At 27.2% G+C, this 26946-nt stretch overlaps 3 protein-coding genes across 7 annotated transcripts in view; 1 reads left to right on the plus strand and 2 right to left on the minus strand.

The window, feature by feature from the left end:
- Positions 1-502: 502 nt before the first annotated feature.
- LOC111690249 (organic cation transporter protein) lies at positions 503-14161 on the minus strand. Of its 3 annotated transcripts, none has more exons than XM_023452701.2 (7): positions 13648-14161; positions 3348-3750; positions 2810-3077; positions 2311-2707; positions 1868-2048; positions 1620-1765; positions 503-1557 (listed from the first exon to the last, which is right to left on the minus strand). In XM_023452701.2, the coding sequence occupies exons 1-7, from the start codon at positions 14014-14016 to the stop codon at positions 1462-1464; spliced, it is 1860 nt and encodes a 619-aa protein (XP_023308469.2). In that variant the 5' UTR covers positions 14017-14161; the 3' UTR covers positions 503-1461. The 3 variants fall into 3 exon arrangements, with proteins under 3 accessions (XP_023308469.2, XP_046806778.1, XP_046806779.1); XM_046950822.1 differs by lacking the exon at positions 13648-14161 and adding an exon at positions 6851-7164; XM_046950823.1 differs by lacking the exon at positions 13648-14161 and adding an exon at positions 5555-5835.
- LOC111690192 (achaete-scute homolog 1) overlaps positions 7311-26946 on the plus strand; it is a 55297-nt gene continuing 35661 nt past the window's right edge. Inside the window, exon 1 of one of the 2 annotated variants that reach the window (XM_046950826.1) lies at positions 7311-7441. The gene's annotated coding sequence lies outside the window, so the exon portion shown is untranslated. Of the gene's footprint in view, positions 7442-25141; positions 25468-26946 lie in introns of those variants that run through there. The other variant, XM_046950825.1, reaches the window with a different exon arrangement.
- The window catches only part of LOC111690185 (organic cation transporter protein), a 30944-nt gene continuing 20029 nt past the window's right edge, over positions 16032-26946 (minus strand). For both annotated transcript variants that reach the window (XM_046950820.1, XM_023452626.2), the window contains 9 exons: positions 24999-25474; positions 24757-24912; positions 24134-24395; positions 22460-22727; positions 21639-21936; positions 19421-19601; positions 18938-19083; positions 18680-18804; positions 16032-18580 (listed from right to left, as the gene is read on the minus strand). In XM_046950820.1, the coding sequence (XP_046806776.1) occupies positions 18574-18580; positions 18680-18804; positions 18938-19083; positions 19421-19601; positions 21639-21936; positions 22460-22727; positions 24134-24395; positions 24757-24912; positions 24999-25474 (1919 nt within the window). In that variant the 3' untranslated portion in view covers positions 16032-18573. The remainder of the gene's footprint in view (positions 18581-18679; positions 18805-18937; positions 19084-19420; positions 19602-21638; positions 21937-22459; positions 22728-24133; positions 24396-24756; positions 24913-24998; positions 25475-26946) is intronic.

Here is a 26946-nt window from a genome sequence, read left to right on the forward strand (position 1 = left end):
ATACAACCGTACCTTCCGAGTTGGGATTTTTATGCCATAATTACGTCTAAAAATTGGCCCAAATAAGTTTTATATGCGTATAAATGATGCTGCTGATTTTCGTAATGATCGGCACTTGTTTAACCGTAGCCCCCACACAAAACCCCCATCAAATAATGTATTAAAGTTCTAAAATTAACTTGTAACCATTTGTATCGCAATGAAACTCAACAAAACTAACTGTTATTTAAAAATATATCCTTTCTCAAATTTAATGAGGATCGGCGCATGTTTGACCTATACTCCTATATAAAGCTTTATTTAGAAAATTTTGTTTTTATCAATAAATTGCACAAATACTTTGGAATTAAGGTAAAATTCAACAAGTTTCAATAAATTTCTTTATGAAAAATAAAAATTTTAAAAATATACTCATGGTGTAGGGTATTATATGGTCGGCCATGCCCGATTATACTTTCCTACTTGTTTCTCAATCAGTTAATTGATAGAAATTATTTGGTTTATTCGTGATTTGAAATTAAACAATTTTCATTTATTCGAGCGTTTCAAAAATTCAAAAAATTATCAAATAACCTATCGACGATTAATCGTTTAAGTACACTACCACATATCCATATATATTTTTTGTGGATTCATGTAGATAGTGAAGTATATTAAGCTATGTCCGTCTGGTCTATGTTTGTTGTAATTTAGAAGACCACAAATAAATTTGTGATATTAAACTTCAATAATCAGACATACTTAAGTGTTTAAGTGTCTTTATAAAAACTAGCTTATAGTGAACTCTAGTTGTGAATAATTTTAATTTCGATTGATGGTGGGAACTAAAACATTTATATTCATACAAATATAACAAAATATAATAACATAATTTAACATAAAATTTAATTTTATATCTTTAAAAAGAATACTTAATAATAGTGCTTTAAAAGAAAACTATTTAGAATACAAATGACTTAAAATTAACTACGTTTACGGTTATTTATCCAAAAATTCGACACAATTCAAAATTGCTGAAAATTAAAAAATAGTAATATGTAACTTAAAAAATTATAAACTATAAAAAGCATACTTTAGACATTTGGCTTAAATATTATAGGTTCTTAATTGGAATACTATTCATATAAAGAAAAACTTCTAATCGTTATATTTTTTATAGCAATTTCTTTTCTGACATTGAATTCTTCTCGTTAAAATTGTTTTACGACTTGGAATTTCAAATTGTTTTCTTTAAAGTTGAATTGTAATTAAAATTGTATAATTATTTAAAGTCATTATGTGTGATCTTTTAAAAACTTGAAGCTCTGTAAGTCTTCCTGAAATTCATTTTAAAAATTTAAATCGAATATGTCTAATACAATTTACTAAATATGTTTATATCACAGATGCTTTTTCGATTTGCATGCATTAAAAATATTTAATTGTTACGAGTGTGTGTGTGTAATGTCTTGCTATATATATCTAGTTTTCAACATCTTTCATCATGGCCAAAGCTATAGCGCCAATTAGACCACTAACACCCATTATGCTCATCGGTAACAATGGTTCAATATGTTCCTAAGGATAGAAAAAAATCAATTGTTAATTATAAAATCGATTAAAAAATAAATATTTCTTACTAAGAGCCACATATATGGTACAAGTATTAAAGCAACACCTGCCGCCAGATTACCCATTCCAACACCAAAATTACGCACAACTGTAGGATACTGCATGGCAGTGTAGGTCGGTATGATGGCATTATTGGCACCAATAACGCATTTTGCTAAATAGAAAAAAAAACATTTAAAATTTTAATTTAAAAATGATTATATGATGACAATGAGAATGATAATGTTAAAAAATGACAAACAGACAGACCACTTACCAATCATAGCTAGAGCAATAATATAAATATTATTTTCATCTCCTTTGGGTACGATATTTGTGGCCAAACAACAAATGCCCGGTATCAACATGTATGTTATTAAATTCAATCGTATACCCAATTTTAATACAACAAAAATACTTAAACAAATTGAAATAGCTTCCACTGAACCCGCAATGGCCTAGTATTATAAATAAATAATAAAAGATAATAATTCATTCATTCTTCAAATAAAATACACATATTATTGTATGTACATACATTAGTCTGATATATACATATACATACATACATGTATAAAACGTTTATATTTATATTTATCATCTATTATGATGTGTTTTCTTTTGTAAAGTAAACCTACATACATATATACATGTGCTTTGTTGTATATTTTTTCATTTTATCCTGAAGAAGGATACTTTTGATATGAGAATAAAACTTACCGTATTTACATATATATTGCCTCCCAAATTGCTCAGATGTAAAGTTAAACCAAAGTAAATGATAATCAGTGTCAACCAAACGACAAGAGTCAAACACGTAGTACGCCAATATGCTTTACTAAATACCACGACCAAAGGGCTGACATCATTTGTTATCACTTCTGTCGGTTTGTTCGTTGTTGTTGTTGCCGAAATTGGATTTATTTCATTTTTAGGTATTTTTGCATCTTCAACTGTTTCAATTGTATTTTGTCGTGGTACCACTGCTTCCAAGGACTTCTTATAGTTTGTGGGCAAAGTGGTACCGTTAATGCGAGCCGCTCTTTCAACAATGGCAAATAATTCTTCAAGTCTACCAGTAGCCAAAAGCCATCTGGGCGATTCTGGTACACAATACCTGCGATAGAAAAAAAAGATGAGTTTAAATATTTCAAAAATATCTAAATGATGAATTTTTATTTTAAACCAACCCAACATCACTTTCTCTACTTCCACTTACCATATGAATAAAATAAAGAACCATGGCAACGATATTACCAATTGCATCGTACGCCAGTCTCGTATAAAATATGCAATTCCTGCTGTTAGTACGTATGTAACTGCAACCGGTAAAATATTCAAAATGCCAATAATTGTACGCCATTTGCCGGAGACCAATTCGACCACAAGCACGAAACTAACCACTGCCACAGTCATTGAAGCGAATCCAATTATAACACGTAGTGTCATGTACATAGCTAAAGAAGATGAGAAGGCCAAAATGGTACCTACAAATGTAAAATTTGTTTTAAATGAAAAGGGAAAAATTAGAAAATAAATAACAATATGTGTTTATAATTATGTATCTAAAATGATGGCGTTAGAATCCTACAAATTATAACTCTCTGTTTGGCAATTTAAATTTACAATGTCTTCTTTTTAATGAAGTGTTTGTAAGTGATAAATCAAAATAAGTGTCGTTTAGTTTTTATATATTTATTAAAGTTTTTTTAAATTACTACATATACATTAGCATTTCGATTTAAATTTTAACTTACCAAACGTAGTCTGAACAAATGCAAAACCCATAAGTGTCTGCTTACGACCAAATCGATCAGATATCCAACCACTTGAAACACTACCAACAGCAGCTCCAGCTAGAAAACACATTTCAACCACACTTAATAGTTGACGTTTCGAACAGACTAAACCGAATTCCTGTACCAATGTCTTTGATTCACTATCATCAGGTGAAAATTCAAATTCATTACATGATGTATAATTTAAGGTTTGTAGCGGTGTTTTAATATAATCTAATAGCGAATCCAAAGTACTCATTTCACTATAATCGATATTTAAAATTGAACAGGAATCTGTGGTTTGTGTGAGATTTTTCCATGTTGTTACATCCATACTATTCATTTGTTGGGGTCTTGCACACCAAAAATCTTTATCGGCTGTCTGTAATGAATTTATTTGTTTACATTTAATATGACGATATACAGTGGTAAGATAATTAAAAAAATGGTCTAAAACCGATTAAAGGTAAACAAGCAACAGTGCTACACATTCTATATAATGTTAATCGTATTGTTTTTAGTTTACATCTTCTTTTAAATTTATTTCTTTAATTTTTTTCAAATAAATCTGCATTTCATTCATAAAAACTTGTAGTAAAGTATAGCTGGGCGTGGTCGACCATACAATACACTACACCAGTTATGAATATTAAATGTGATTTATTTTTTATAATAAAGCATTTATCTTGAATATTACCTTGATTTCGATTTATTTAAGAAATTTGTTGACGAAAAACTAATTTTCTGAAAAAGGATTTATATGGGATATAGAAGCAAACATGTACCGATCCCTATATAAAGGACTGGATAGATCTATATTTATATATTCACTGTACTAATTATCATAGCAATAACGGTTTTAATAATTGCGGATATTCAAGTCACTTTCTTGAATATCTATTATTAATTTTATTTCAAAAGGTCAAATCTCATCCTCTGAAGACTATCGTGTCTAAAACATGCTGCCGAACAAAAGTCATTCAATGATCCTGAATAAATGTTTTGTTTTGATGTAGTAACAAATATTGCATTTACTGAAGTACATATTTGGATTTTTCATTTACATCATGTAAAAGAGAAAAATGCTTTATTTGTATTCAGTGTATTTACTCTGGCCACTATTTGAAATGTAATTAGATGTACGAGTTGTACAATATTTCAAACATTTGTATTATCAATTAAATTGCAAATAGTGTCGGAGTTAGAAATTCTCAACATTTTTTTAATAAAGAATACCTAATGATGTACGGTTTAATTCAAATACAAATAAAATGAAATAACAATTAATTAAAGATTATAAATAATGATTATAAAGAGGGAATACAAATTAAAAACAAATAAAACAATATCTTTAAAGTAAAATACCAACAATTACACATTTAGAAGTATTATTTTTACGTCAAATTTGTACATGACTTAAATACAACTTGAACTTGACGCTAAACGATTGTAAACTTTTATGTTTACATGTAAACAGACAAGAGGTAAATGTAATGTATAAATACCCGTTCTAAATACATATATAAAACATATTAATAGTATATATATAGTAAATAGGAAAGACAAATATAAAACTAGTGTTCTAATTTTTCAACATTCGCATTACTTTACACCACTTTTAATACATGATCCACATACGCAGTGTTGTGCAAAAGGCCAGTTTGTAGCGAAAAATTTACTTCGTTTACAAGTGTTTAATTTTCATGGTTGCAAAAAAAAAAAGACATAACTCTATTTGTAATTAATAATTTTGCAAAAGTTCTATATATAATTTGATTCACTAACTAACTGACCGTTTGGTTGACTGACTGAAGTTATAATTTGTGAAAAAATATTGTAACAATTGAAATTCTAAACTAACCAGTTATAAAACACAAAATTCAAAAGTTTCAGCTCAATGAACTTCCGTTGCTGCAGTTGGCCAACAATAAAAACAGAACAAAATATGTACAAAACTTGTACGCAAAAACACTTTTTGTCTTGTTACCTGGTATCAATAAATTAATTAGTTATATTTATTAATTTGTTTGTGAGTTAGTTTAAAGTTCTAAAATAAACAGTAGTATTTAACATATTGTGTACATACACCCATTTGTTTACATATTGTTTTACTTGTAATTAATTAGTTTTCCAATAAATAATACTGTTTAAGTCGAAACGATCAGTTTTTAATGAAATTTACATACTTGAAATACAAATGAAAATAAGTGCATGGTCGATATGCATTGAAATATTGATAAAATTGCACACCATTTTGCCTGCCATCGGCCAATGTTACCAAGACATATTTCAAATATTTTATTTTGTCTCCTTTCCACCACGTCATCACATGCATAACTTCCTCTGTCTGTTTGCAGTAGTAAATCCGTTTCAATTTCTTCACAAATTTCATTCATATTTAAGGATAACTTCATTTAAACTTTAGGTGAATTTTAAAACTGACTTTTAACTTTCAACAACAAGCAGATGTTCTCGTCATAAAACTAAAATTAAAACTGTGTTTTGTTTTAAATATCTTGAAGATTTTATAATGACAAAATAAAATCTTAATATAAATTGAATGCGTTATTTCTGAGGGATTTACATTTTAAGTTTAAATGTAAATAAAACCTTTTAGATGTTAAAAATAAATATAGTAATTTTTTCAACTGCACTATGGGCTAAGGATCTTTTTATGCATGAATATGGGCTTATATAATATATTTTTACAAAAAATATAAATTTTCCGCCAGAAAAAGTTGAGATAAGATACAGATTTAGATCCCAAACACAATAACGAAATTTTCTATATGTTTATTTATTTGGATAAAATCAATTAGGAACCAATCCTCATGAAACTTGATTTCGTTCATGTTAAATTTTATCACTAAGCTGTTTTTTTAATCAAATTATGTTTTAAGACTTTTTTTCTGAAGGCGACCTTCTATGGGGGTCTTTTAAAAATTGTCGTATGAGCAAACTATCAATGTAAATTCGATCACTCTTTTATAAACTATTTTAGGGGAATTATGGGGTTAAAATTGTATATTAACTTCATAAAATTTTCTACACAGACATTCGTTTTAACAATTTCATGCAGAAATATTGCAATTATAGTTAATAAAATATCGTTCTTGGTATCTGGTATTTTACAATGTATATTGCCTAAAATACATTTTAATTAACTATAATTAAATTAATATAAGTATGAAATAAAACACAACCACAACAACATTAACATTGAAGCGGTAACAGAAAATTATTAACATTGGCAATAAAATTAATAACAACAATAATAAAAAATACTTATAAGTACAAATAATGGAAAAAAATAAAAAAAGATGTTGCAATGTAATAAATACAAGAATTTTGAATTGCAATTAAATTCACGTACACGTACTACTACACACTATGCACATACATATGTATGTATTCAGTCAGACGTAATGACTAAAAATTCGTAATCGTAACATAATAAACATGTTATCGCTGAATAAACTTACTTGAAAAACAAACGTAAATATATGAAATGTGGAAACGCCTTGGAACATGGATAATATAAAACACCACACTATTTGCCACAGGCCACCTTGTCCCAATATATGATAGAGACGTTGTGATTGTACCCACTCAATTTCATCTTCGTTTAAACTATTGAAATTTACATTTTCACTATTTAAAAATGCTTGCTCTTCAGCAGTTGGATCGAATCTTTTTATTTTGGTGCTGCGACTACACATTATTCGTATAATGAATATTTATACCAATGTATCTATGTATCTAACTATATTTTACCACAACTTGTCCTACAACTACTACTGTCATTGAGTTTGTCTATTTAGTAACTGCTGTTAGTTGAAATGAGAAAAATACTTGAAACCTTTTCATTGATAATTCTTGAATCTTTTGAGAAAAGATAAACAAACGTTAAGCTAGAAAATAATAAAAAAATAATGCATTTTTTATTTATTATTTTTTTCAGCCCTCTATTGACTGATAGATATTGTTTTTGGTTTTGTCTTTGTTGTTGCTGTTGCCCCAACTGTTGCTGCTGCGCCTGTTTTATAATAATTATGATGTCGTTGTTAGTAGTGGTAAGTATTATCTTAAGACAATTAAAAATATTTATTATTCTAATTCACATAAATGTCGATTTATACTTGTCTAAACTATTAAATCTAGATATTTAATACATAAATTAAAATGAACTCTCTCAAGCAATGTTATAAACGTATAAATATTATTTATATTTAAATAAACACTCTCAGTTTCATTTTGTTAACACGATTTATGCATTAAATTTTAATTACATTAAGCAACTATATAAATATGCTTTAAATATCTTAGAATCGGTCTATATTTTAATATATTCAAATGTTATCCAAATTATTTTAACAAAAAAGGTGATAGATTTAAAAAAATTTTGGATATTTATAAATCTTTCCAGATGTACTAACATTTAATGTATTAACGATGTTTTACTGTTACTATTCTGTTCTGAATTTATTTTATTCTGATATTTTACTCAATTTGTAATTCTAAGTAAGCGTATAAGTTGTTTTATTGTCTTTTAATTCATTATTATTTTTTAGAAAGTACTATATAATGTATGTACAATGTACATATGTATATACAAACAGATGTTGATGTAAAATAAGCTTGAGTGTGCTTTTTTTTTAGCAAGAAAACGTACATACTTGCAAACAAGTGCTTTTAATCGGAAATTATATTCATATCAATGACAACTTGATAATTTCCACTTGTTATTTTAGGCGAGACAAACTAGAAAATAGTAACACGACAACAATTAAAACATATATCACAAAGTTGATTAAAATTTGTATTTTTTGATTGAAAGTGACGAAATATGAGTTTGTTGGGATGAGGTTGACTTTAAATTCTAAACTGAATAAAGAAAAATTGTTTCAGTAACAAGTTTTACACCTTTAAATAAATTTTATAAGACTACCAATTAATACAAGTTAATGACCTTCCATTAGATTACTTGTAAGTAGAAAGTTAATAAAACAAAATATAGAAAACAAATTATTAGTTGTAGGTAAATACGTTTCTGTTTAAATGTATGTTAAAGCAATTACAAAATGGCACATTACATATTTAATTGATTTATAATAGGTATTTTTTATGCGTAAACAAAATAGGAAGTAGTAATTGTATAAAGCTGTTACCTATTTTGATTATTATTAAAGTCCCATAAATAACCGTTGTCCGACTGATCTCATTCATAATCTTATTTATTAAAATGACATTAAAAGTTTGTATTAAGTTTTGTTGAGGCTCACAACATACAAATTCACATTAATTGTATTAGGGCAACTAGAATGTCGTATATTTACCTCAAAGTGTTATAAATCATATTATATGTAGTAGAATATTTTGTCTTATCAAGCTATACTTCATTTATTAAAATCGTTTAAAACATGTCTGTTCTGTTTGTAATACATTGATCCACAAAATCTAGCTACTTATGTTTGTCTGTACGTATGGTTAGGTATTTATTAATAAAGTTTAGAGTCCGACCGAACTCAAAATTGAACATGAACTTCGTTAAATTTTATTATATATTGATTTTGTTATCCGTAACACATCGAAATATTGGTCATAGACCCACAAAAGTATAAAGTAGATCTAGTCATGTTAGAATGCTAGAATTTTGCGTAAATATTCTCTATTGCTAAGGTCATAACTGATTAGAAGTACGATAAAATTCGCGCAAATAAGTTTCATATAAGCCGAAATTTTTATACAATTTTTTTTTGAGAATCGGTCCATAATAGACCCGACCCTTCAGAAAATGGCATAAATGCTCATTAATGGCTTAAAAATACGAGTAAAGCGATGAAATGCGACACACGTAAGTTTCTTGTGTTTCGAGTGTTGCATTTTATCTGTACGAGTTTTGTTTAGGATCGGACCATAAATGACCCGATTTCCACAAAATTTAGTGAGGATCGGTCCATGAATGGCTCCATACAAGGTTTCCTTCAGAAAATTACTTTATGCTCATTACTGGTTAAGTTGACACAATTATGTTCTTTGCGAGACAAAATCCATAGTTGGTCCTCTTTAGAAAATTACTTGACGATCATTGCTTGCTTAAAAATACGAATTATGATACACGTGGGTATACTCATACCCACGGTTTAAAAATTTAACAAAACTATTTTGATTTTAAAATTAATATTTTGTTAGTTCAAAAGATCTCGGTCCATAATTGACTTATGTCATATATTCCAAATATCACCCTGATGTTTATAGTGGAGCATTCCTTTTACGGCATACATTTTAACATTTTCAACTAAATTCAAATCTTTTTTGTTGGTCAAATAGGCCGAAACATGGAAGGCATAAGGCTTTTTTGTTTTCATAAAGATTTTAGGAAATTATAATTTTTCTTTTAAAAAATCTAAAACTGATAAAATAATCACTAAATTACAAGGATTCGCTAAAAGTGCCATTTGTATTTCATTTTATACCAACTTATAACATTTCACAATTTCGATATTAAAAATTCAAGAGAATTTTAAAATTTTCATGAATTTTAGGTAATTTTAAGAACATAACCTTTTTAGAATTTCTTTGATAGGAACGTTGATTTTAATTGTAGGAGTTTAAAATTTTTGCAGGAACATATATTTTGATATGGTGCATCATAAACAATGAAAAAGTTGATTTTGATTTTTTTGTAACATAGGGCTTTTTTGACGATATGTAGTTTTTGTTGAGTAATAACACAATCGTAGTTAAAAAACAAATTAAAAGGCACTATTTTGTAAAACTGTCGGAAATTTGTTTTTCGAGCTTAAATCCGGTATAAATTTAAAACGAAATATAGATTTTAAACATGTTTGATATCCAAAATCTTAAAGAAGTTAAATATTTGAATTTAAATCCATATATGAATTCTTTTTTATAAGCATTCATACTGTGTTATTAAACAATTAACCTCCATAAACAAAACTAAAATTAAACACCGTTAAAGCGGTCAGCCAGCAGTTTAAAAAAAATCTTGCACATCTGTTAGAAAAAGTCAAAAAAGACATGCGAGTATTATTTTGCATACATTCTTTACACACATACACATGTCAAAAAATATTATTTTACAACATTTTGCATAAACTTTGCGGTTAATTGGTTAATGATTTAAGTAACTAAATAGTTAAATTTACAATTACAATACAAAATACTAATAAAACTCATAATAATGATTATAATTATAATAAAAACACTAATAATAATGATGTATTGATGATGTTTGACGTTTGTGATTTTAGTTCGTGTCTTTGATTGCTAATATTATTTACCGCCACCACAATTCTATTGTTAAAAAAAACAACAGCAACAAAAAATCTATATAATAGGACATAAGTGTATTATTGTTAATTTTAATGAATGTTATATACAAACAAACTAACAAACACACATACAAACGTATGTATTTATAAAGTACACAACTATTTAATAAAACAAAGTTTAAATGATTATCTGCCCTAAAGTTAAATAAAAAATTTAAATTGCATTTCAATACAAACGTAATTTAATACTTTGTAAAACAACAAAAATTAAAACTTTCAGAAAAGGGTTCAATAGTTTAGATTTTAATATCCGTAAAGCTTATCAAATTTCTATTTGCCAACAGGTTAAATTTTGTTCTACTTAATTTCCCATTGCATTTTAATTTAAACAAATCAAAGATATTAAGTTTAAACTTCATTTATGATATCAAAATATAGTAAAATATAAAAAAGTTTTGTGTTTAACATGAAAAATTTATTATTATTTAAGGCTTGCGATATTTTTCCTCTTGTCTAGTAAGGTCACTTACTATAATCTTAAAAACATACATATTTACAAACATACTACATATGTATGTATACCTTAACATTTAATAGTTTAATAGGGTAGTTTAATATACATAAAAATGTATGTTTTGTTAAAAAAACAAAACATAGGAAAAAACCTACTAAATAAACTACCGATTCGTTTCATATCTTGTAGATATGTATCTTCTAATGGGTTTAGATAACAAAACTCATTTAATTATTTTGTTGTTTTCATAGTTGTTGTTGATATGTTTAAGTGCGATTATAATTCCATCCATAAAATATATAATAGGTCACCTTTTTATAAATTAACAATCGACCTCCATGGTCAAAACTAATTATGTAGACACTTTAAAATAAAAAAAAAAAAAATACAGCCACTAAAGACCCAACGATCTCTTATCATACTTATAGACAGACATTCATCATCACAAGTATTTTTGTTGCGTACCTGCAACGTCTCCATATAGATAGTTGATCTCATAATTAATAGCGTACAATCAAAACAACACTGATGAAGTGTTGTTTTAATATGAAAATGTTTGTTTAATCGATATGGATACTTTAATTTTAAGATACCCATATGAACTAAATGCATAACTAAGGGGGCGTTTCCTACTACTCAGTTAAACTAGGCTTAACTTGCTGTTAGATTAAACTGAAAACAAATTTAGGCGGACTTTAACCGATGTTTGAGTTCTTCAGTTTTGGATTTAAGTTCTGTTAACTTTGTTAGTAACTAAATGCATAACTAATGGCGGGTTTCCTACTACTCAGTTAAACTAGGCTTAACTTGCTGTTAGATTAAACTCAAAACAAATTTAAGCGGACTTTAACCAATGATTGTGTTTTTTAGTTTTGGATTTAAGTTCAGTTAACTTTGTTAGTATTGCCAACATTTCACTCAAAAACATAAACAATGAACAGCTGTTTTTTTTTTGCAATTAATATTTTTCTAAAAAGAAAAATTTTGGAAAAATATTAAATAAACACTTAAAACAATAATAAATAAAACAAAAACAAAATAGAAAATTTCAATTTACTTAAAATATTAATTTTTTGTTCTTCCGAAATCATTGTTTTATTATGTTTGTTAATTATGTTTTCTCACTTATAACTAAAGTTTAATGGGCCAATAACACTCAGTTAAACTAAGATAATAAGTAACGTTACTGTTTACTGATAAACACAAAACATATATTAAACTAGGTTTAAACAAAGAATGTAGATTATCTTTATCTGAAAAACTCGCCCTAAGTTAACAAATAAATAACTACAGTTTTATTTATGTTACTTATCAACATTTTGCGTCCACAGGAATAAGTACTTTGTATTTGCAAATTGATTGTGGTTTATGTTTGTTTTTATTTTCACTTTTATCTCTTTACTATTTAAGATTCCAATGGGCTTTATGTATTTTTGTTTTGTTTCAATTTTTATTATATATTCTATTAAAATTCCAAACACAATCAAAGTGGCTCAACAGTTATGTCATTCAATCCATTAAAGAATATTACAATTAATCGAATCAATGAACTTCATTTGTAAAGTCAAATGTGCGTTATTTGTTTTGTTTGTATGTAATTTTAATTATTCAACAAGTGTTTTTTGCAAAAATATGTTTTTACCAATTCACATTTGTTTATTTATGTATATGATTGGTTTTGATTAGTTTTTAAAACAAATATATTAAAATATTTAATTACAAATTCCTTGCAATTTTAGATTTTTTATTAGTTTAAAACTAAGACTAAGTGGCCTCCGGTAGGTTAGTGGTTAATGTTCTAGTCTGGTAGACCGGAGGTTTTGGGTTCGATTCCCATCTGAGACACTGGTTAAGGAGCGCACAATAGACCCTATAGAGTCCTAGGTGTATTTCTTCAGATTTGATGTATATACATCCTCCTTTCAAACTAACTAACTAATTAACTAACTAAAACTAAGGCGGTTACACTGAATATTCCCAGTTCCCAGATCCACAAAAGTAAACATATTCTATTAGTAACTTGCATCAGATAATTTTAACACTAGATCATGTATACAAACTGGTTAGTTTTTAGTTGTTTTTACCTTTTTAATTGAATCGATATTTCCTCAATTAATAATAATTTGTTAAAATTATATTCTTCACGAATGGGTTAAGGAAATATACAAAAATTTGCCTCACTCTTAATAATTTAAATTTTTCAATTAAATATAATTCCTTTAAAAAATCTATCGATTATATACATATGTATGTATGTATGTATGTATGTATGTATGTATGTATGTATGTATGTATGTATGTATGTATGTATGTATGTATGTATGTATGTATGTATGTATGTACAAACAAACAAATAAATGCAAAAGTTATTTAAATATATAAAAAAAAGATTAAAATGTTAAAACACGAAAAAGTCGTGAGCAAAGAAAATAGTTTATGGAAAACAAGATTTCATTTAATAATGGCTCACCTGAAAAACAAAGGCAAACATTTGAAGTGTTGGAGGAATTTGAAATAAACTTAATAACAATGTCCAAATAAAATTCCATTTGCCATAGTGGCCAATATAGTTGGAAATAATATCGCTGTCCACATCGTCACTGAGACATTTTCTTTTGAGGACATTTTCCACGGTCAGCTCATTATTATTCACTTTGAAAGAGTCCTTTTTAAGATCGTCTGAATGTCGGCGGAAATCTAACGATACAACACTTATTTCGGGTGTACGAGATCCTTTGACATCGCGATAACCACCGTATAGATTTGATTCGACACTACCACGTTTCGAATACGAGTCCAAATCGAAATTTAAGGACCCTCGTCGTAAAACACCACTCATTTTTGAGTTTAATTTTTTTTAATTATCTATGAATATTGGTTTAATAAATATTTTCTGTATGCAAATATTTACTGTAACTTTTTATAGTTATTTTTGTCTATAAATTTATATATATTTTTTGTAATGTTTACTGCTAAAAGGCTTTTGACGATCTAATTTTGATAACGGTTCGCTTGGTAGTTTTAAACCGAACAGAAATAAACGTAGATTGCTTTTGTGAGGCAAAGAAAATAAAATCAAACATGAAAATAACCAAAACGTTTGAATATCAACGAAACAAAATAAACAAAAAAAAAAATTAAAAAAATATAAAAAAGTTAACAACACTAGATCTACAAGTATTTAATTAATAGTTTAGACAAGTTGGTTGTTATAAACGACCGTTAATTTTAAATTTGTTTACAAAATGACTTGAAAATAAAAACAAAATATACATGAAATCTTAAGCTTTTAAAAAAGCTTTTATTAACACTAAACATACCGCTATAACAAATACTCACTCACCTGTTTTGCTTTTGCATATAAATAAATAAATATTAAAAGTTTGTTTGTTTCTTTGTTTGTTTATTTATGTATCATTACAATTGTTTATTAATAATATCAATTAATTTTTCTTTTAGATACGCATTTTAGGTCAAAAGTTTTTTGTTTATTTTCATATATTTTTTGTTTGTTTTTTGTTTATCATCATTTGCTCAATGATTCCGTATCAATTTATTGTTGTTATTTTTTATTAATAATTTTAAATGCTTAAAATTTTCTTTCCAACTACACAATACAATTTAAAAACTTTTCTAAAGTTTATTTAAAAACATAACAAAAATATTATTATTATTATAATTAACTTTAAATGATCATAATTATTTTATGTATTATTAATAAATATAAGTATAAATATAAAAAGGCTTACATTGTAAGTACAAATTACATTAGGTAACTATTACAAAAAAAAAAAAAAATAAAAATTATTAAAAAGGGAAGGAAATACATACATATTTATTAATTTTATTATTTACTTTTTTGTTTATTAAGGAATAAAGAAAATAAGTACATCTTCGTTAATAATTTACTAACCACATAACTTACATTTACATACATAGATACAACTAATTTAACACATATACAAACATACATTTACTCACATATACATACATATAGAAATATGTATAAGTGCCTGTTAGTATGTTTTATATAGACCACCTTTTTATTATTCGATTTAACTTACATACTGGCAGAATTTGTTGAAAATGTACCGATCCGTTTAGAAGTTATACAAAAAATATACAAACATAACATTTACAAATTTTTAATTTTGAGAACTTCTCCCGAGAAATTTGAATTCTTTTACATAATTTATTTTAACTTGCTCTACATTAACTTATACAATGTGTAAATATGGTTCAGATCTATAAGAAGCTTTAGTATATATGATATGATATCAACCCTTTCCATAATTTATATGGAAGACTAATTAAGAAAATGTTTAAAATAATTCTGTATTAAAGATTCAACATTTTTTAAGAAATTTTGAAATCTTATTAAAATGATTCAATGTATATTTTGACGGCAGTATGATTAGTTTTGAAAACTATGAGTTAAAATTTTAATCCGTTTTTAAGCGTTAAGCTAATTAAACTTAATTTTCAGAATGTAATTGAATTAATTTTTCACGTAAGGTGGTCTAATATTTTAGTTTATTTTTAACATTTATTTATTTTCTTATTAGTTAAGTTTAACAATTATACTTATACAATTATTTATGTATTTGTTTAGTTTTTTTTATAAGTCATTAATTTTGAAAATTATTTTCATTTAGGTTTATTTTTTTCGAATTTTGATAAATGCACAATTAACAATGAATGTAATTAACTTGGGTTTTCTATGTAATTGATTTTTTCTTTAATTTAGAGTAGTTTTTTTTAAGGAAAAAATTGATTTTTTAATTGACAAATGATTTTTATATATTTTTATTTTAATATATATTTCTCTTATTATACATATTTATGTTAGTGTAAAGTTAAATAATTGTTAAGTAATTGACTACTTGCTAAAAATACATACATTTATTTATTTTTTTATTTATTTTTTATAATTTTTATTTGTTTACTTTTGTTTAAAGAAAAATGTACAATTTTAGTTGATTTCTCATTCAAGCATACTACAATGGTTTTAATGTCCGTCTGTCCGTACATACATACAAAAACATGGCATGGCATAACGATTGAAGGTTTACAGTCAAAATTGTTGCAAAACATGTTTGCAAATGGTATCATTATACCCTACACCACTATAGTGGGAAGAGTATTATGCGTTTGTGTTGATGTTTGCAACAGCCAAAAATATTGGTCCGACATCCACCTTAAAGTATACCAATCGATTTAGCTGTCCGTCTGTCTGTATCGGATTTCCAGATAATTTAATGAAATTTGACTCATACTCTTCTCTTGACCCGAGGACAAATGCTATTAAAAATATTTAAAATCGGTACCCCCGAATAAGGCTTTTGGGCTCATAATTAAGTTAAATGTTTTATTATGTCAACAAAAGTCTGCATAACTTAGTTTTATAGAACTTTAAAAGACAATACTGGTTTTTGTTGTTTGCCTCATTTGGCCCTAGCCCCACTACTCCCCTTCAAAACCATTCCAAAAATATTCCGGAAAAACAAATTGAATGCTTTATTATTTAAAAAATAATGTACATTTTTAACATACTAACTGGTGTATGGTATCATATGTTCGGCCATTACCGACATAAATTCATACTTGTTTTAAAATATTTTTTTTTTGTTTGAAAAGAGTTAATAGTGTATTTCTTTCTCCCCAGAGTGATTATACAAAAAGTTTAACATTTTACTTGACTTATTTTTGTAACCGGAAATAAGTTTGCTTTTTCACTCATACATATAAATAACTATAGTTTATAAAAGTTAATTTGGAGATTTTAATTTGATTCATATTTATATTAAATTTAAACGAATTCTTAATCAGTGTTTCACTTGATATATAAATTTTACGTAATTCTTACAAGAGAGTAAATAATATAATTTTAAGACAAGTAAATTACAGCTTTTAGGAAATATGTAGTTCTTAAATACTTTTTAATTTCCTTAGAGAAAAGAAAACTGTAATAAAATGTTTGTCGTGACTGGCTTTATGATATTATGCAGTTGTTCTAGCTTCAATATTCTATATATGAAGGTCATCTGGTACTTAACCGTGATAATATTAAATGTGGGGTTTAATTGACACCTTTTAGGTTTCTGAATTTATTAATAAATTTATTTAAAATTCATCTCAAACTTGTCGTTTTTTTGTGACATTTCTAATGTTATTTTGCTAATTTATAACAAGAAAAATCTTCAACCAATTACTAAACACAATATGTGCAGTTCTAAAGTCCAAAGCCTCTACTATACAAATCTGATACCATTTTTCATATTAATGTGATGTGATCTATTTTCCAACTTTTATGCGAATCAATGTGATACATATAATACATATGAATTTTATCGCTTATCGTCAAATAGGTAATTTAGTCTAGGACCAATTGTTACCATACCATTCACAGTACGAATTCTAAGTTTAAGGGACAATTATAAGTGGGCTATACGAAAAATGGATCAATCCATCCTTAAGGATGGATAATAACTTCAATATGGAGTATATTTGAGTTGTAGGAGCATATTTGTAGATCTTACAAACATATTGACAAACGCATATAACCTTAAATTAGGTTCTGGTTTTATTGACATGTATTTTTTGTAATCAATCGCATTGTGTGAAGGGTGCAAGAAATATGCATGTCATTCACTTAGAAAAAAATTTACAGATTTGGCTACATATTCTGTACAAATTGTTTTCTTATTTGTTTAAAAACAATTTACTTGTGAAAACATTAAAACATTTTTTAAACAATTTTCTTTTTAGTTTAACAATAATTACATTGCATAATGAAAATGTAGCAAGTTGTGTTGCAACTATTTCTAGTTTTAATCCTATGTATGGTAACATGTAATGTATACTATTTACAACACTCACTACAAGTGTGCAATATATGTATAAAAGTGTGTGTATGTGTGAATGAGAAACAACTTAACAAAGTTTATTTAATTTCCGTTTCCATATGATGAATATGAAAACGTTATTGTGTACGAGATTATGTACTAATAATATTTGTGTATATAAGTATTTGTGTGGGGGATATGTGTTGTATATATTAAATATATATGTATATTTTTTTGGTTTTTGAAATTCGTAACTTAAAGGTCCTGCCTGCTGTGCTTCAGTAACAAAACAATTATTTAAATGTATAAAATAATATTTTAAACATAAATGAAATTTTGCTTTGAGTATTTAAAAAATTTTCTTATTTCGTTTGAGTAAAGTAGATAAAAAAGAGATAATGAAAATTATCGGTTCTTAATAAAATAAAAATGATATTGATGAAAACATATTCCTAAATTCTGGACCAGCCAAAATTTAAGCTAAATTTGTTTTGCTGTTTTAAATATTTATACTGGAAATTCTTTGTGATACACAAACATAATGTAAACTTCTAACATCTGAAATAAATTATAAATAGTTTTTTTAATAATTGTTTCAAATTTATAACTAAAATGTCTTTCTTTTAAATAGTAAAACAATTTATCATTTCTACTCACTTTTCTTCTTGAGCTTGTGCTTTTGAGTGTTGCTTCATGGTTTCAGGTAAAAATAATACAACAAATCCACCAAATAGGCACCAAGCCGTTAAAAGCGACATTAATAAATGATCTTCAATTTTAGTCTAAAAGAATATTAACAAAGATATTTTCCAATTTAAAAAGCGTTTAGTAAAGAAAATTTTATTGTAAATATTAAGTATAAATAATAATTACGTAAATGAAATTTTGTTTTAATTAATGTAAATATTTATTTACCAATAACGACAAATATGGTGTTAATATAAGAGCCAAACCAGCTGCAACATTACATGCTCCCACACCGACATTTCGTATGGCTGTTGGATACAATTCCGCTGTATAAACGGGCATAATGGTGTTACCCGCACTTATTGTAAATTTTCCTGGAATTAAGAAAACATTTAATTTGTTTACTTTTTTGTTATTTCGAGCAAGATTTTCTATCTTTATAAAAATAAAGCATGTTTAATAATTAACCATTTTTACGAAATAGTTAAAATTATTAAAAATTATTAACTTTAAAAACTTAAAAAAAACGAAATTTCAATGTAAATTGTTACAAGTCAGGGATGGAAAGTTTAGTACTATTAAACATTTAAAAATAGAACAAACTATTGTTAAACAATTGTATTATAAAACTTTTTTCATACGTCAATACAAAACTAACAATTATTATTTTAGTGTTAAGTATTCATATGTTTATAAGAATTTATTACTTACCAATCATGATGAAAGTAATTTTTAACCATAAAATATCCTCTTTTCCCTCTGTAATTGCTGCACAACAGCAGGCAATGCCGGCACAAATTAGAGTGGCACTAAACAGCCATTTTTTACCAACTTTCGATATAATATATATAGCAATTGCAATTGCAGGTATTTCGACTAGACCTGCTAATGCCTTAAAAAAAAGAAAGAAAGAAACAAAAATAACAATAAAAATCTTTAAATTCTATACAAAATATTTAATAGTATTAGTTAATGTCTATAAACATGTGTATTTTAAACAAATCCGATAACAACATCTGTACGTCATCATCAATATCTCATCATTGCATTAATTTATTTTAACACATTCTTACTAGAATCTGGATATTATTTGCTCTTCATCATCATAATAAACATTGAATAAACAAACAATCCATATCCAACCAACCAACCAACCAATCTAACCGAGAAACATCAAACCATAAAACTATCAAACCAACAAACGAACTTCTAACAATTTGCAATAACTAAACTATTTATCATTTTTATATCAGCTAACGCCAATGTCCGACGCTTATTAAAACATAATTTTCAAACAAATTTTTGGCATTTTGCCAGACAAATGAAAGAAAAGTTCATGTGTAAACACACTTTATGGGAGGGAAAATAAAATTAAACCAATCTAAACAACTCGAAACGGTAAAAACAAAACCAATTTAACAAAATTCACATGTTGATTGTAAATTAATGAATATACAAAAAAAATATATATATGTGTTTATATCTTTAAGAATTATGGTGTTAGATAAAAGATACACATAAGATGGTTGCTTGGTAATGATGATATCATTTAAATCAAAACTAACAACTCAACAGAACATACATATAATTAAATATGTTTATAAGAAAATTTATTTTCTTTTATCAAATTGTAAAATTTTGTTACTATATATTTGATTATATTTCTTTGATCGATTTTATGATTTTTTTAATGTTCACATTAAAGATTAAAAAAGTCTTATCAAAAACCTTTTTAATGAGCTTATCTGTAAAAGTGATTGATTACAAATAGAGTTTATTTAATTGATTTTCGAGTGAAAAAGTAAATAATGCCATTTTGAGAAAATTAGCAAAATCAAATGAATTTTCAATAAAACTTCTTTTTGGAATGTTGAAACTAATTGATCGCCTAGAATTGTAGCCAGAGTATTGTAGTAAAAAGTAGATAAAATCACTGGACAAACGGAGACGTGACCAGATGTTACGCCAAAGTAGGGCGACTCTTTGTTTGCTTTCTGATTTTAATACATCTACAATATATATAAAGTCTGCTAGAGGAGGACTACAGCAGGTTCGAATATTTTCTTTTATATGTTTATGCTTCATTATATTTTACAACACTATAGTAGGGAGGGTATTATGCGTTTGTGCTGGTATTTGTAATATCCAACAATATTGGTCCTACACCAAACTTAAAGTATACCAATCGGCTCAGAATCTCTTACTGGTATGGTTGTATGGGAGCTAGACGAAATAATATTGCAACCTGTAGCGTGCGCACAAGTTTACAAGGACACATACACAGACAGACAGACGGACATAACTAACATAACCCACTATAGTGGTGTAGAGTATAAAATGCTTTACAGTCATTTAACTTTCGCAATTTTTGAAGTTGGACTATAAATAAAAGGTTTATTTTTATAATATTTGAAATTTTGAAATCTTCTGTCTTTTAAGCTAAATTTAGAACTTCAAATCGACAATTCCTTTTAAGGTATCAAGAATTTAATTTTAAATTTTAGTAACTGCAAATTAATAACACTTTCAATTTTCACTTTTACCGATTTACACAGTGTGAAAATGAAATATACACGCCTGGTACCAAACTGACACCAAAGTGTTTATGCATATTCTTCGACAACGGATGTTATTGAAAAATTATAAACACTTTGGTGTCAATCGTGGATATTTTCCCCCTTTGTGTATTGTACATGAATAATATTAATTCAATCTATTGCTTGAATAAATATGAATATAAATCTAATAAAATTCTAAGCACTGACTCAACGAAGTTTTGATTAATTTCATATAAATTGATATAATTGCTTTAGTAAACAATAAATATATACATATATATACATATGTAGATGTTTTTAAAGAAAAACTAAAATAATTAATTTTCATACAATAGACAGAGATATTATTATTATTAATATTGTTAACTCACCGAATTGAGATAGACATTGCCACCGAATGTACTCATGTTCAATATGAAACCATAATAAGCCAAATTCATAGTGAACCAGATGCAAAGAAAACAAATTGTAATACGTCTTAAGTAGGGCGATCTAAAGAGGCAGAAAAAATCCTGTGAACTGACTTCTTGGGTGGGGGGTTTCAGTAGGGACTCAAAATTGGGTGGCAATTCACGTTTATTAAAATCAGCTGCTGCTTGTATAATACGTTTCACCTCTTCGACACGGCCCTTGACCAGTAGCCAACGTGGAGATTCGGGTACAACAAACCTAAAATGGCATGGAATAAAATGTTTATAACTGATCCGCCCACTCGTCTAAATATAATAAATACGTTTACTAAAGATTCGATTGTTTATTTTAACCAGACACATTATTCTATATTTTATATTTTCCATACACATATTATTTTTGTTTTTGTTCTTGTTGTTGCTTTTTAGACAGCACACTTTTTCATAATAAATAATATTAATTTTGTTGTTTTTTCACGTTCCATTTTGTTATTCTGAAGAATTTCAATGCTTTTTATTTTGCTTGTATTTAAATTGTTGTATTTATACACAAACTTATTGTTGTTGTTTTTATATCTGATATGAAATACTTACTTTCTTACTTCTGAGAAGTATCTTGTGTGCCAATTCTGTTAACAGAAAACAACAACAATAACATCAAACAGCAAAAGTGGCACAAGTACTCAAAACATTATAACTAGTGGCAACAAGAAATTCTATCTTCTCTGGTATAAATTTTATTCATTCATTTTTTATAGTTAGGTACATATTTATATACTTACCATAAAAAACACAAAAAGATTCCTGGTATTCCGATACATAACTGAAGACGTTGATAGTCCTGTGTTAGATACGCAATGCCGGAAATTAGCATGTACGATATTGGCAGTGGAAAGAGATTATACATGCCGGCAATGGTACGCCATTTTCCATCAACATATTCTATGGCTAAAATAAGGCCAGAATATGTAACCGATACAGATACCAGACCCAAAAGTGCTCTCAATGTTATGTACATTTCGAAAGATTGGGCAAAATATAGTGCTAGACCTGTGGGGAGGGGATAAAATAATTATTATAATTATTTGCTTTATATATGTAATTTATTGCAGATTGATTTAAATTGTGATTATTTTCTTTTTTATATTGCCGACTATAGAGTGATCTATAGATAAGACTATAAACTAATCAATAGTCCTAACTATGAACTAATTTGTAGTCTGAACTTTAATCCTAACTAATAACTATTCCATAGTGCAGAATGTAGGCTGATTATAGTTCAGACTGTAGACTCCTAAATAGCTCAGACTATTAATTGCTCCAGATGTTAGATCGAATTGTAATGATTAAATTTCAAATCCTTATGAAATCTCTTGATAAACATATTTTCTAACATTTAATATTTTAATGTCTATAATGAGAAATATTCAAACAAAGTTGTATTTTTATGAACCAGTTAATGTAAATATGTATATTAAATGTAACGAATCTGAATGTAGTGTTAATTTTTATCAACATTTGCAAAAATCATTATAGAAGGACTAAATCTAGAATCCGAACAATTTCAATCATTGTATTATAAATTTATACTTGTATCTTAATATTGCATTATTGTTGAATAGATCCTGAAATAAGTTTATTATATAATGTACGTATTTGTATGCAAGGAAGTACTTGAATATTACAAATATTGATTTTATATAGAAATGTAAAAATAATACAAATACACATCTACATATAAACATACATATGTACATTTGTATGTCTGATGTGCAGAAATATTAACAATGAATAAAAAAAACTTTTTGAATTATTTTCTCAATCAGTCCTTGTACTTGAAAGGTGCTTGGATAAATGAATAAATAAATGACTAACCGAATAAGGAACCAAACACATGTACAAATATTAAAGTATACACATGTGTATGTATGTGTGATTTGACATTAAACACAATGTTAATGTAATTAAAACCACTCGACGTAAATGAATGAACAAACGAACGAACGAATGAATAAATGTTCTTTTGTGCAGGTAATCAATGACCATAATGAAGGATACAACATCATGCTGTCAAGTTCAAAGGCATATAGAAGGTTAAATGTTTAAGGTATCAAGGTGCATTTGTATGTCCTTAGGATATTTACAAAAATGTTGAAAATTTTTAAATCATATTCAAAAATCATTCCTTCGAATATTCAATACCCTACACTAATAGTTAATTATATAAACTCATTATTTAAATATGATAATTTATACTTGCAGGAGTTAATCCCGTGTTCAAAAACTGTTTTTTGTTTGCCTTTCTACTCTACCACTCTAATGTATAAAATACAAAATCTAAAAACACTTCTGAACACAATTTTTCTCAACAAAATGATTGAACTTATTTAATTAAATACCTTCCACCGATAAATGATGGAGTAAAAGTATATTTTGCTACATACATACACACTTACCAAATATTGTCTGTAATACAGCCGATATGAAAAGCATTGTTTTACGTCCAAATTTATCCGAAAGATAACCCGATATAATGCCACCGGTTGCCACACCCAATAGAAAAAACATTTCAGCAACATTTTTCAAATATTCCTTATCGCAGACGAGATCCCATTGTGAGGTCCAACTATTCCCTACATTGTCATTGACTGCATATTCCCATGATGAACACGCAGTACGATTGTTGTTCTCCATGAGAGACTTCAATATGGATTGTTGCTGTAACAATAGATAACGGAATACAAGTATTATATACACATTTAACTATACATATGTATGCATGTACGTATGTATGTACTATATAGAAGTAGATTTCAGCAAACAATAATATGTATGTAAGTCTAAAGTAAATTTTTATTATTACAATTTTTGTGTTTTTTTCTCTTCTATTTTTCTTAAATGGGATTTTTCACATGACTGGTAAATGTTGGATGAGAATGATTTACTTGACTGCACTACAATGATGTGGATGATGATTAGGAGTACTTAATACTCTTACTATACAATAATACATTCTTTAGCATTGTACAAAATTGTACAATGAGATTGATTGTCAGTTAGTTTGAACGAAGCAACTCACCTGATGCATTTGCTCATTGGTATCATTGCTAATAATGCTCCAGTCGACTGGAGTTTGGTAACAGTTATCGTTGGAATTGCTTAAATTACGCCACACATCGACGGGTAAATGTTGCAAATGCGCTGGACGTCTACACCAAAATTCTTTGTTGGCTGCCTAAAATGGAGAGTTACATAGAAAGACAGCCGAAGGGCTCTAATCAAACATCAAAATCGTAAGGTTTTAAAATATTTCCAACCCACTTGATATACTGAGGATGATATGTGAAATGTATTGGGTACTTGAAATAGTGACAATAGAACTGTCATTAATAACTGCCATTTGCCAAAGTGACCCACTAAGTCGCCGATAATATCAGTCTCTTCGCCATCGTCTTCATCGGCATTATCACCGTTACTGTTGTCGCCACCACCACCATTACTATGGCCACTACTCTTAGAAGTTCGTATATAAGTGTCAACTGGTTTACCACCATTTGAATCCCTAGATCCGCTGTTTCTGTGTTGAGCTATGGCAGTGTTACTGTTGCTGTTACTTGCGGTATCTTTGTGAGCATCTAATGTTGTGTCTGTCGTCGCTGGTTCTGTTTTCGCTATCGCTGAGACCAATTCATTATTATTCGGTGGCATAGTTGTCTGTTGATCATTGGCTGGTGTACAATCATCATCGTCATGCTCTAATGAGGACGGTTTACTTGTGAGCATCTTCCAGGTATATGCTGTAATATAAAATTTTTAGAGTAACATTGAAGTTAATAATCTTTAATATAGTACTGCTATTTTTTGCTGCACAACTGTAAAATACTATTTTTCATATTAGTTTTATTTAAGTTTCATTTAATACTTGAGATTTTCTATGTCTTTTAAAACAATTTTGCGTTTTTTTTCTTTCTGCTTCAATATTTCGCAAAGCTTTCTTTCTGTTTGTATATAATTTGTTTATGTGTTTGTACTTTGTATGTGCTGTACCATGCTGTTCTTTGTGTTAGAATTAAATGCTTTCAAATTAATCAAATTCCAAATGTCAATAACACATACAAACAATTAGTGCGTGGGTATGTGGGTATTGGCAGTACCTTCACATGTACATGCATATGTACACATATATGTGTATGAATGGTTAGATGGATGGGGTTTAAAGGAGTTATTTATTGAAACCATTCGTGCATTGGGGTCGATAACAAACAACCATTACAGCACAACACATTAAATACAGAGGAATTTCACCTGGAATTATTTAAGTGTAAATATCGAATTGAAATACAATGTTGCACGTTTCGTTAATCTCAAAAGACATTGAGTACAACAAACAGAATACAAAAGAAGAACTATTCAAAAGCAAGGATTATGTTTAGAGAGAAAAACATAAAGTTTAAGTTCAAGACATTCAATCATGTAATCCTTGCGGAATCATTCTATTGGACTTAAATACATGACATACAGGGGCAGACTAAAAAGTACTTTCAACACAGTGAAACAACAACCATTTTGTTTTTAGGTTTTTGTTTTAAATTGAGCTAAATCTGTGATAAAATATTCAGATAACTTTGTAAATAAGCGTAACTCAAAAAAGTATGCCGATCAGTGATCAGTCATATTTCTATAAAACCCCAAATACTTTAATGTTCTAATTATCTGCATAAAAATCGATGTCACAATTTTGAAATTGTTCTAAATCCATAGGACTTTTAATCTTTTTTTCTTAATATGAACTATAAAATCGGTCGTAAGTGATTTTCAGATTACCCTCGTACTTGTATTAATTCAATCTCAAATATTTTGTACAATAATACTTTTTCTTTTATGTGTGTTATTGTGTGTATTTACAATTACAAATACATACAAAAAGGATAAATATTTCCTACAAGGTCTTAAATTATTTTGGAAAAATGCTAAGTTACTTTTTATTTTAAATAACTGTTAATAAATTTAGGTAAAACTCTTAATGTAGATTATATAAAAGCTAATTATTTTTTCTTTTATTTAAATATAACGTATAAATATTTTTCTTAAATTATTAAAACAAATGGACTTAGCATGTTTGTAAATGAAGTAAAACATAGTAAATAATATATGTTTGATTTGTTTGGTTGTAGATTATTTTTATTTTACGCTTCATTTTCTTTACATTCGTTTGTTCATTCACTCATTCAATCATTTATTCATTCAATGATTCTATTTGTTTTGATTT

Source organism: Lucilia cuprina, chromosome 4 (assembly GCF_022045245.1).
Source record: "Lucilia cuprina isolate Lc7/37 chromosome 4, ASM2204524v1, whole genome shotgun sequence".
NCBI lineage: Eukaryota > Metazoa > Arthropoda > Insecta > Diptera > Calliphoridae > Lucilia > Lucilia cuprina.

Excerpts from the sequence above, each read along its gene's own strand:
- LOC111690249 (XM_023452701.2), bottom strand. The coding sequence starts at position 14,016 with ATGAGTGGTGTTTTACGACGAGGGTCCTTAAATTTCGATTTGGACTCG. Across the intron at positions 3,078-3,347 it reads ATTTGTTCAGACTACGTTTG|GTACCATTTTGGCCTTCTCA; the intron begins GTAAGTTAAAAT and ends TTACATTTGTAG. Across the intron at positions 1,766-1,867 it reads TATTGCTCTAGCTATGATTG|CAAAATGCGTTATTGGTGCC; the intron begins GTAAGTGGTCTG and ends TTTTCTATTTAG.